The sequence below is a fragment of the Cervus canadensis genome, chromosome 4 (assembly GCF_019320065.1).
Source record: "Cervus canadensis isolate Bull #8, Minnesota chromosome 4, ASM1932006v1, whole genome shotgun sequence".
Classification (NCBI taxonomy): Eukaryota; Metazoa; Chordata; class Mammalia; order Artiodactyla; family Cervidae; genus Cervus; species Cervus canadensis.
In genome coordinates, this window is record NC_057389.1 from 100,359,913 (window position 1) to 100,373,096 (window position 13,184).

General features: G+C 37.9%; 1 protein-coding gene across 1 annotated transcript; it reads right to left on the bottom strand.

Moving 5' to 3' along the window:
• Positions 1-10,931: 10,931 nt before the first annotated feature.
• On the bottom strand, positions 10,932-11,894 carry LOC122440997 (olfactory receptor-like protein OLF4). Its single transcript, XM_043467633.1, has one exon. The coding sequence runs from the start codon at positions 11,892-11,894 to the stop codon at positions 10,932-10,934; it is 963 nt and encodes a 320-aa protein (XP_043323568.1).
• Positions 11,895-13,184: the final 1,290 nt, after the last annotated feature.

Below are 13,184 nucleotides of genomic sequence, written 5' to 3' on the forward strand. Positions count from 1 at the left end.
GCTATCCCCACAAGTGCAAGGTAACATCTCATGCTTTTTTGGTTTGCATTTCTGTAGGAATTAATGATACTGATCAACCTGCCATGTGTTGGTTATCCATCTGTATGTTTTCTTTAGGGGAAAAAAAATGTCTATTCAGATATTTTGATCATTTTTTATTGAGTTGTTTATTTTTTTATATTGAGTTGTATAGGCTGTTTATATATTTTGTATTTTGATCCCTGCTAGTGATATAATTTGCAAATATTTTATCCCATTACATAGATGTCTTTTCATTTCTTAGATGGTTTCCTTTACTGTGAAAAATCTTTTCAATTTAATTAAGTTCCATTTGTTTATTTTTGCTTTTATTTCCTTAACCAAAAGACAGAGATCCTAAACAATATTGCAATGATTTATGTAAAAAATGTACTGTCCATGTCCTCACTACTCAGAATTTTATGACTCAGGTCTTACATTAAGTCCATAATCCATCTTGAATTTTTTCTTCATATGTGGTGTGAGAAAATGTTCTAAGCTCATTGTTTTACACGTGGCTGTTTAGTTTTCACCAGCTTCCCAAGTGGCTCAATGGCAAAGAATCTGCCCACCAGTACAGGAGACACAGATTCTATCCTTGAGTCAGGAAGATCCCCCGGAGAAGGAAATGGCAATCCACTCCAGTATTCTTGCCTGGGAAATCCCACCTGCAGGGAAGCCTGGAGGGCTCGTCCACGAGGCTGTAAAGAGCTGGACAGGACTGAGCACAAATGCCCATTCAGTTATGGCAGTGCACCTTGTTGAAGGGACTGATCTTTTCTCCACGGTGCATGCCTGCCTCCTCCCTTGTCATAGATTGATTGGTTACAAATGTTTGGGTTTATTGCTGGGGTCTCTATTCTCATCTATTGATTCATGAGTCAGTTTTTGTGCCAGTACTATGCAGTTCTGATCATCATGTCTTGGTGTTGAGAGTACAGTCTGAAGTCTGGGATCCTCATGACTCCAGCTTTGTTGTCATCGTCATTTCCCCAGGATCGCTTTGACAATTCTGGGTCTCTTGTAGTTTCATGTGAATTTTAGGATTTTGTTCTACTTCTGGGAAAATTATCATGAGTATTTTAATTCAGAGTGCATCAAATCTATAGATTGTTTTTGGTTGCATGGCCATTTTAAGAGTATTACTTCTTCCACTCCAAAAGCACAGGAATGTCTTTTCATTTCTTTCTATTGTCTTTGATTTTCTTCATCAATGTTTTATACATTTTTGAATACAGATCTTCACCTCATTGGTTAAGGTTATTTCTAGACATGTTTTATGTGATTTTAACTATATATATATATATATATATTACCTTTCTCCTTCTTATAGTTGATTATTAGTGTATAGGGAGCTATAGATTTCTGTATATTAATATTTTATCTTGCAACTTTTCTGATTTCACTTAATCATTCTAATACACTTTTGGTGGAGACTTCGGGTTTTTCTATTTAAAGTATCTTGCCTTCTACATCATGGCTTTATGAAAGACTCCTTTTGTCTTTCCCCTTCAATCAACAGCCAAGAAAACTTCCACCACACAAGAAAGGTGCCTCTGCACAACCTACCAGGTTATCAGATAACTCCACAAACCTGTACTTTTAAGGTGGGGACATACAGGAGAAGCCAACTACCTACAAGATGGTGATAGAGTCTGTGACTCAGGATTTCTCAGACCCATTAGAGAAGCCTTCATCCCTGGGACCCGGGCAGTATACCGGTAATGGTGGCAGCAAGCAAGGTACCAGCAATTCTGAAACATGTGTTAGGTTCCTTGGTACCAGAAATTCTGAAACATGTGTTAGGTTCCTTGGTACCATGGGCTGAAGGTAACTATGAGGAAAGAGGAAAATAGCATGACTGATTTTTACACAATTAGATATCACTCACATTGTTGAAGGGCTGCCATTTACATAATATTAATTTCAAAAATTTGTTCATGAATTCAATCCCCTTGGTGGAATTTCTTATATCATCTTTAATTAGCAAGCTTGTTCGACTTTCAGCATTTTCCCTGGCAAGTCAGATATTTCTCATATTTAGGGAGAAATTCTTTCATTTTTTCAGGGCATTTAAATTGTGTGCCAACAATGTTCCAGGTGCTGTCTAGGCAATGAGTATAGGGTGCTGAAAAATAAAAGCTCTGACTATCCATCTACAGAGAAAAATCCAGAGAATTATAAAAAAAAAAGTTATGTATAGCTTCTTGGATCGTGACAGATGCTATGAAGAAAATGAAAGCAGGTATAACAGAATGAGTAAAGAGGGGTGCTATTTTTTATGGATGTTCATGATAAGACTTGAAAACTTGAAAATCAAGGTGACATTTCCATGAACACATCAGATGAAATGTGTGCCAGGTAGGGAGAACAGCTGTGTAAAGGAGGTACTTCTTTAAGATGTTCAGTATGGGAAAGGTAATGGGCAGGAGGGAGAGTGAGGACAGATGATGTCATAGGATGCTGAGGAGGAAGGTGGCCTCCCCACTGCTGCTGAACCATCAAATATTAAGGAGTCCTTTATATACATTATGTATTTTTAGAACCTTAGGAAATTGTTGCAAAGTTGGCTTGTAAGTACTAATGAATCCCTTCTGTCAGTTGAGTTTAGAACTCTGTTATAAGATTCACCTTGGAATGTATGTGCTCAGAACTCCTGCTTAGAGAACTTAACACACTTCACAAGGCATGAAAACACACACACACCGTAGAACCTTCCTTCCTAGGCTGTGTAACTTCCATGTCGTTTTCACCCCTAACTACCCTTATTAAGTTAGATGTTGATATAACTCAAGATGATCATGGCAAATTACCTAGAAATGTCACTCAGAAATTCCAGATTGTAAATTTTCCAACATTCCCAGATAGTTCAGTGGGTAACGAATTTGCCTGCAATGCAGGGGACACAAGAGACGCAAGTTCGATCCGTGGGTCAGGAAGATCCCCTGGAGAAGGGAATGGCGACTCACTCCAGTATTCTTGCCTGGAGAATCCCATGGACAGAGGATCCTGGTGGCCTACAGTCCATAGGGTTGCAAGGAGTTAGACACAACTGAAATGACAGAGCACAGTACCAATAAACTTGGAGCTCTGCTTTGGTATAGCCATTTGATGCTTCATATTAAACTTCTGTTGAACATTTATTACATAAACTCATGTTGTTGTTCAGTCAATAAGTCATGTCTGATTCTTTCCATGGACTGCAACACATCAGGCCTCCCTGTCCTTCACTATCTCCTGGAGTTTGCTCGCATTCATGCCCATTGAGTCTGTGATGCTATATGTTTGTATATATATATATTTAGATATATATAGCACACATAATATATTATACATTAATATAATATATAATATAATATATTAATATAATATAATTAATAGTGGAATATAATATATAATAGAATATACATAATATAATATATTATATACAATAACATAGTATATAATATATTATATATTAATATATATATATATACACACATATATATATATACACATATTATTTTCTTTCTCAAAGCTGAAATTTAAGATATATATATATATATATGTGGACTTCCTTAGTGGTCCAGTGGTTAAGAATCTGGCTGTCAATGCAGGGGTCACAGGTTCGATCCCTGTTCCAGGAAGATTCCACATGCCGCCAGATAACTAAGCCCATGCATCACAACTACTGAGTCAGAGTTCCCTGGAGCCCGTGCTCCCCCAAACAGAAACCACCACAATAAGCAGCCTGCACACTGCAACTAGAAAGTGGACCCTGCTCGCCCCAACTAGAGAAAAGCCCACACATCAATGAAGACCCAGCACAGGCAAAAATAAATAAATAAATAAAACTGAAAAATGATGTATGTATACATCGGGAGAGAGAGAGGGGCGGGGAATTGGACATAAGAGAAAAGAAGGATCTCATAAGCTCAAATGGTCCCTGACAGACTGTAGTAAAGAAAGCCTTCATTGGTTCTGGTGACATTTCATGTGCTATTATACTCCCTTGATGCCCAGGAAAAATGATATAAAAGAATACACTTACCCAAAAGATAAAGTAGTGATGTCTTTATGCTTTAAAACACTTGCAGATTATACCACTCAAGATAAAAATGAGCAAAGGCAAAAAAACAAAACAACAACAACAACACTTTGTAAAAGGATGTTTATAAAGTACAGTACATAATGTAAAATGAATGTTGACCACTTTTAATGTGCTATCCTGTGCTAAGTTGCTTTAATCATCTCTGACTCTTTGCAAACCCATGAACCGTAGCCCACTAGGCTCCTCTGTCCATGGGATTCTCCAGACAAGAATACTGGAGTGGGTTGCCATTTCCTCCTCCAGGGGATCTTCCTGACCCAGGGATCGAACCCACAACTCATGTCTCCCACATTGGCATGCAGGTTCTTTACCACTAGCGTCACCTGGAAAGCCCATCTTTAAGATGAGGCCGCAAAACCTCTTTTTCCAGTGTCTGTTTTATATTTTTTGGTTTAGTTGTTTTTCTGTGGTCCAATAGCAGACTAGGCAATCCTCTTTCTCTCTTTTCATAAGTGGCCCCTTCTCTTTGCTACTCTTGGGTTTTCATCATTTTTCTCTTAATTCTTTGTTCGTAGTTTGCCCAACCATCAGTGACCTCCACAGACCATACACATACAATATACATGTCATGATGATTCCAACCTTCTCTCTGAGAAACATTCTTCGTATTAGTTATCTGAGACATTGTGTTATTCATACATCTACTTCACTGTACTCATCTTCTCAATGAACACAGATTCCAAGCAGATAAAGACTTCACCTTTTATGTTCAAGTTTGTATTTTAACCATGTGTGAATACATATGTTCAATATAAAGAGTCAGACATGACTGAGCAACTAAACTGAACTGAACTGAATATATACGCACTTGTACAAAAATGAATTTAGAAAAAATGAAAAATTTGGAAAAGGAGTATGAAACCAGGTTAAATAGCATGGTTTCAAGACAAGTTTAGGAAACAAATGTGAATGCAGTGTCGAAAGCTAATTGTGTAACAAATATAACAGCAGTAATTTATGGGTTTTCCTTGTGGTTCAGCTGGTAAAGAATCTGCCTGCAATGCAGGAGTCCTGGTTTGATTACTGAGTTGGGAAGATCCTCTGGAGAAAGGAACGGCTACCCACACCAGTATTCTGGCCTGGAGAATGCTATGGACTGTATATATAGTCCATGGGTCGCAAAGAGTCAACAGGACTGAGAGACATTCTGACTCATGATATCAAAATGGAGTAATTAAATTGACAATGACTCAGATATAAAATAACATAAAACATAATCTTCCTAGAATGTTCTGGTATATAGCACATTCTCAGTTATTTCTTGAATACATTAGGATTTAGGTCTCTATTTATGTACATTTAATATGTGGTAAGTAAATCTATGGCTGATTCATATCAATGTATGACAAAACCCACTGAAATGTTGTGAAGTAATTAGCCTCCAACTTATAAAAAAATAAAAATAAAAAAAAAAAAAGATTGCATTTCACTTTATTAGGAAGAAGTGAATTGTTGATGAAATTAAACACAAATGTCTATTTATTTTGCCAAGTCTATAGTTTCCCACTGTAAAACATCTTATAAAAAATTAGAAAGGTTATGACCTCAGTGTAAGAGTAACAGACATTTCATAGGTAAACATCTTGCAATCTACATATAAAGTCTTTGGGTAGGTGAAACCATGGCAAATAAGTCAAGATATTCAGAAGTAAGACAATAGACATTTTTAACTAGAGGAATAATTTATGACAAAAAGTAAGTACTTTAAGTCAGTTCAAAAACAATATTTTGTAAAAATTATTTGAAAGATTGATACCTATAGAAAAATGGTCATATAACATGTGGGTACATAATAATAATACTAGGCAAATCAAAATCATGACCAAGCATAAAAATCTTTGCTTGAACTCAGTATATAGTCTAAGAGAACAGCAAAAAATCTTTATCATACTATTGTCCTGCGAAAAACTTAAAGACCTTCCACATTTTGGGGTAAGAATAATTACCCTCAAATGTGCTAGTGGTAGTAAAGAAGCAGTCTCTGATTTTCATGGAAGAAATGTGAGGTATTACAACTTTTTAGGGAAACAATCTGAAGATAGCTATTAATAGTCAAACTACAGATATTCTTTTTTTTTACTTTAAATCAATTTTTATTTTAATAGTGAGTAAGATTTTTTCCATTAGGAACTTAAATGCTTTCAGACTGACAAATATCTTTAACAATTACCATAGTCAAGAATATATCCAAAGTGGACAGTACAAACAAGATGCTAAATTTTGGGAACTACCCTAGCAGTCTGGTAGTTAAGACTCCATGCTTCCAATGCAAGGATCAAGGGTTCAATCCCTGGTCAGGGAACAAAGACCCAAATGCTGTGTGACAAAAGAAAAAAAAAAGGATGTTAATTTTTAAAAAATGAGTAAAAACAAAATTTTATGGGAATAAGAAAAGATGTATGTATTGTCCATTAATCCACTTATTAAATAAATGCTTACTGAATACCTCCTCTAGGCTATACAGTAAGCTAGTCACCGAAGATTTTTAACCCAATTCAAGGATGATACAATTTAACCAAGAAAAAATACATTTGTAAAAGACTTACAGAAATAAATGTCATATTGCAATTAAAATAAGCACTATGATGGACACAGACAATGCTCAAGAAGCATGTCAGAAACTGAGGTAGTCTAAAGCAATGCTAGGAGAAATAAGTCTCACAAACAAATGCACTGAAATAGGAAAATTTAACACTAGATCAGGAACAGGGAAATAGAGATCATAGTGGGTTGCATTTCCAGAAGCTGAAGATCTAAAACTCATTGTTTCCAAGCTCAGCATCCTTGACTTTTTTGCTTTCACTTCCTTTAACATTTGTTGTTGTTTAATTGCTCAGTCATGACTGACTCTTTTGTGACCCCATGGACTGCAGCCCACCAAGTTCCTCTGTCCATATGATTTCCTAGGCAAGAATACTGAAGTGAGTTGTCATTTCCTACTCCATGGGATCTTCCCAATCGAGGGATGGAACCCCACATCTCATGCATTGCATGCAGATTCTTTACTGCTGAGACACCTGGAAAGCCCTTCCTTTAAATAACTAAGTCATTAAATGTGTGATAGAAATTTCCTGTATCTATCTTCTCTTCATGGCAGCAATTGATCACCGCTTCCTCTCCCCACTGTGTGTTCTGGGCCTCCTTGGCCTCTGCTTACTCTCATTCTCCCCTTATCTCTAACTTAAAAACAATAAATACTACAGTGTAATTGTCTCATAATGCTGTGTCAGTTTCTGTTATACACATGAATCAGTTATAAACATATGCACACATATCCCCTCTTGTTTTGGATTCTATCCCCCTTTAGGTCACCGCAGAGCTCCGAGTAGGGTTCCCTGTGCTGCACAGTGATTTCTCACTAGCTGCTCTTTTATACATAGCAGTGTATACATGCCAGTCCCAATCTCCCAATCCATTCCACCCCCACGTCCCTCCTTTGGCAACGATGAATGTGTTCTATCTTGGTTTCTATTTCTGAAAGGAGAAGTATGAAATACAGAGATTCTTTAACTGAGGATTCTTCCGTGTTGGCACAATTGGCATTCAGGTCCAGTTCACTGTGATGGGGTCTGTCCCGTGTTCTGCAGGTGTTAGAGCCTCTCTGACCTCTGTGGACCCCTGCTCATGTGACTGTCATAGAAGTCTGGGCATTGCTCAAAGTGGCCTGGGGATGCTTGGTTAGAATGACAGTTTGAACATAACTAACTCAACATATTTTTATAGCATTTGCATAGCAGTTGTTTAATGATAAAGATTAGGAATGGCAAAATGAGAGTAACACAGGCACACCATGAAATGGTGCATGAAATGGCATATGCCATGATAATAGCGAACCATCACTGTCATCATCATGTCATCATCATTAGTGCTGAGAGGGTATATAGTGAGGAAATATTGAGTAAGAAGGAAAATGGGACAAAAGTAAGAAAAACGATTGTGCTTTTAGTATGAGTATATATGTGTGCATAATACAGAAAGAGAAGTTTTAAAATAATCTAAAGAATTTATGGCAAAAAATGTTAACTTGAATGAAACTAGGTTAAGTAAAGTAGTTTCAAAACAACTGTATGTAACAAAATGGAATGAAAATTTCTGTTATATAAAAATGTGAAATAGTAACAACTTAACAAAATCAACATGGATCATTAATATAAAGTTAAGCTGCCAACAACTTGAAAAAAAGAATGAAACAGAATGACTTTTAAAATGTAGGGAGAAAGCAGTATTTAAGTTATAATTTCACCTTATGTGAATAGCTGTGGATTTCAGTGTACCCTGGTAGCTCAGATGGTAAAGAATCTGCCTGCAATGCAGGAGACCCAGGTTCGATTCCTGGGTCAGGAAGATCTCCTGGAGAAAGGAATGGCAACCCATCCCTGTATTCTTGCCTGGAGAATTCCATGGACAGAGGAGTCCATGGGCTCACAAAGAGTCTGGCATGACTGAGTGACTTTCACTTTCAATTTTCAAAGAAGGTATAGTGATCATTAGGCAAATGATAAAGAAGAATGCCTTCCAAGTGATGGCTTGATGTGAAGCAACTTTTAAATATAGGTCTAATAAAAAGGAGAAATTAGGGATTTCCCGGGTGGTCCAATGTTTAAGAATCGGCACTTCCACTGCAAGGGACACAAGTTCCATCCCTGGTCAGAGAACTAAGATCCCATATGCCATGTAGGATGGCCAAAAATAAATAAATAAAGGAGCAACTAGAAATAGCAGGGGTGTAAATGCATGTTGGAAAAACTGTAAACGGTGATTTATTAGCACGAAGGATACAGAACTTTCAACTTCATTTTTGTCTAAAACAATGATCGGCAAGTGGAGAATATTAAACTGACAGCTCAATTTCTTTCAGAAAAAAAAATTAAAAAAAAAAAATCTATAGTGATGCATGTAAGTGGAATCTAGGAAAATGGTACAGAGGAACCTATTTATTGGGCGGGAACAGAGACACAGACATCGGGAAAAGACATATGGACACAGCTGGAGGGGAGAAGGGGGATGAACTGGGAGACCGGGACTGACGCAGGAGCAATGCCGTGTGTAAAACAGAAGCTAGAGGCAGCCTACGGTGCCGCACAGGGAGCTCAGCTCAGTCCCTGTGACGACCTAGAGAGACGGACGGGGATGGGAGGGAGGTCTCCGAGGGAGGGGATGTGTGTGTACATACAGCTGATTCACGTCACAGCGCTGAGAAACCACCACGGCGTGGTGAAGCAACTGTCTGCCAATAAACAAATAAATAGAAGGCGACGGAGAGTATACGATATGATTAACTGAGAAGTCTGACCACACCAAATTCACGTATATTCACAATTCCCCTCAAACACATCTATACATAAGTAAAGAACTAAAGGACAAATAGCCAGTATGAGGGGGTGGTGGGAACCTCCAACTGTTTATTTGAAAGATGATTCATGTCAATGTATGACAAAAACCACTACAATATTGTAAAGTAATTAGCCTCCAACTAATAAAAATAAATGAAAAAAATAAAATTAAATAAAAAATTACATTACACATAAAAAATGATCATAATTATAAGCAAGAAGAGAAATTCTCCAGTTCTATTCTACCAAGGAAAGGAGTCATAACAATAATTTGAGATACAGAAAGTAAATAGTTATCAAATCCACTTACATATTCAAGCATCACAAGTAATGGAATAATTCAAGTTCATTAGCATTCCCCTTTATGCAAATTAATTATTGTCCTTCCATTTTTTTTTTCCCCATAGAAGATACTGTGAAATACATGTCTCTTGCAACTGCTCTTGCAAGGATGTGTTTGCAGGCCTTCTTTGGTATGGACCTTTCTCATCAGTAAGGAAATATAGTCAAATATGCCCTTTATTGAAAGTTAGAAAAAAATGCCTTCACTTCATTTTATGTCCCTCCAGTTAACACCATACCTCTTTCTTCCAGTGAATTAGTAAGATACTTGGATATACTTTCTATTATACTCCACCTGGAAGCCCTTTATGACTCTCTTGTCTTTTGTAATTGGGCTTCCTTTCCTGTCATTTAATTGTCATCACTGAGCATTGCCTTACTGAGGTATCTTTTTAGCATCTAAAAAATACTTTAATCTTTCAATCAAACAAGCAAACCACCACAGTGTTCTTTGGACTCTGGGATAGACTGAATAATTTTTCACATGTCCTCAGGTAAATATTCTTGATTTTCATTTTCTATGACCTGTTCCTGCAGTGTCTTTTGGGCTCTTAGAATCACCAGCATGGGAACTCTGAGAGAAAGTTCCCTAGGTGAAGTCTGAATTCCTTCCTGGATGGTTGATGATGGAGACTGAAGCTCTGTGTGCAGATGAGGCCACAGGAAGGGTTAAACTATCAAAACTTAAGCCAGACTTAGGACTCCAAAAGCAACAACTGTGTCTCATCCACACCCAGGTTGTGCAAACTCAGGGACCACAGCAGAGGAGATATTTACAGCTCTCTCTGTCTGCTCATTATGTACATTTCTCTCATTTTTCGATGGCCTGTAAGCACATGAATTCCCTATGGAACTTGACCTGGACAGAAAGAAATTTTTCCTGCTGATGCTCTGTTCTCAAGAGATCGGGTTATAAGCCAGGAGAATTCAGACCTCTTGGGCTTCCCTGTTGGCTGAGCGAGTAAAGAATCCACCTGCAATTCAGGAGACATAGCAAATATGGGTTTGATTCCTGGTTCAGGAAGATCCCCTGGAGGAGGGCGTGGCAACCCACTCCAGTATACTTGCCTGGGAAATCCTATGGACAGAGCCTGGAGGGCTACAGTCTTTAAAGGGTCACAGAGAGTTGGACATGACTTAGCGACTAATTACTTCTTATGACCTATGCCAATAGGACCTTTTATGATTATGTTTCCAAAGAATTTTTTCAGACCCTTCTGTAAGTCTTTATTTCTCAGACTATAGATGAAGGGGTTCAGCATGGGTGTGACCACAGTGTACATCACCGAGGCTGTTGCACTTGAGTGGATGCTGTGGGTACCAGCAGAGCTGAGGTATACTCCTAAACCTGTACAATAAAATAAGGAGACAACAGAGAGGTGAGATGCACAGGTGGAAAATGCTTTATACTTCCCCTGAGATGATGAGATTCTGCCTATGGAAGAAACTATCCTAGAGTAAGAGTAAAGAATACACGTGAGGGAACCCCCGGCCAGCAGCACAGCTCCAGAATACATCACCACATTATTGAGAAAGGTGTCCGAACTGGCAAGTTGGATCATCTGATTGAGTTCACAGGAAAAGTGAGGGATTTCTAAGAATGTACAGAATGTCAGTCTCAACAAACTTAAGCTTTGTAACAAGGAATGCAGGATGCTGATGACCCAGGACACCAGCACCAACAGTTCACAGAGCTGGGGGTTCATGATGACCATGTAGTGCAGGGGGTGACAGATGGCCATGAAGCGGTCATAGGCCATCACTGTTAGGAGCAAGATGTCCAGTCCTGCAAAGAGCATGAAAAAATACACCTGGGTGATGCAGCCTTCATAGGTTATGACTTTGCTCTGTGTCTGGATATTCCACAGCATCTTTGGGATGGTGGTGGAGGTGAAACAAATGTCCACAAAGGACAGGTTGGAGAGGAAGAAATACATGGGGGTGTGGAGGTGGGCTTCTGAGCTGATGGCCAGTATGATGAGCAAGTTTCCAAATACAGTGATCAGGTACATGGAGAAGAAAAGACCAAATATGAATGGTTGCAATTTTAATTCCTCTGAGAATCCCAGAAGAAGAAACTGTGAAACTCCTGTTAGGTTTCTTATTGCCATGTGTTGATGGTGACTATGGAAAAAGAAGGAAATAGCATGATTTATTTCCACACAAAAGCATCATTACTCATGTGGTAGAAATGCTACCATTTATATTTTGCCATCAATAATTGCTTTCAACATTTTGTTCATGGATCTTATGCACTTGAAGGAACCTCCTGTGGCATCTCTAGTTAGCAGAGTTGTCTCGCGGTCAGAGTTTCCCCCAACATGTTTACTACAATTTTAATGAGAAATTCTTTCATGCATTTGAAGAATATAAATTGAATTGTGACAATATTCCAGGTGCTATCTATGCAGGGAGTTAGGGTGTTGGAAAACAAAAGCTCATAAAATCTGGTTGGGCAAAAAGGATATAAGCAAATAAAAAGTTACATAGAAATTTAAATGTGTATATAGCATGTCTTATGCTTACGGGTCTCTTAAAAAGAGACCCATAAAATAAAAAGAAAGCTGGCATAAAAGCAAGAGTGAAAAGGAAATACTATTTTATGCATGTTTAGATAAGAACTGCAAACAAGATGCTATTTGAACAGACTTCAAAGAAGGGTGAGTGTCATGAACAGACTTGGGGAAGAGTGTCCTTACAAGGGAGCAGCCAGTGTACAGGCCCTGAGGAAAGTGCTTGTTTAAGATGACCCAGTGGATACAAGGAAGCCAATCTGGTGAGGGAAAATGAGCAGGAGGATTAGTGAGGAGAGATATTGTCAGAGAATGCTGAAAAATTATGTAGCCTCCGTGTTACTGCTGAAACTTCAAGTCATAAAGTCCACATGTGTCTTCAGTGCTTTAGGAAACTCCATATGTTAAAAAGCCTATATGACTTATCTCACTTAGCATAATGGCTTCAAGTTCCAACCAAGTTGTTGCTAATAGCAAGATTTCATTCTTTTCATAAAAACTGGTGTATCGAAACTGTTTTATTAGTTTCAGGTGTACAACATAGTGATTTGATGTTTTTATAGATTATACTCCATTTAAAATTATTCCAGAATATTGGTTATACTCCCTATACTGCATATTGCATATTTATATCCTATTTGTTTTGTTTTATTTCTTAATATTATTTTTTAAATAAATTATTTATTTATTTATTTTGTCTGTGCTGCGTCTTCATTGCCATGCAGGCTTTTATGAAGAATGAAATAAGTCAGACAGAGAAAAATAAACATTGTGAGACCTTGCTTATATGTGGAATCAAAAAAACAAAACCAGAAGCCAAGCTCATAGATAGAGAGAACAGATTGTGACTGCCAGAGGCAGGAGCAGGGAGTGGGAGTCGGTAAACTG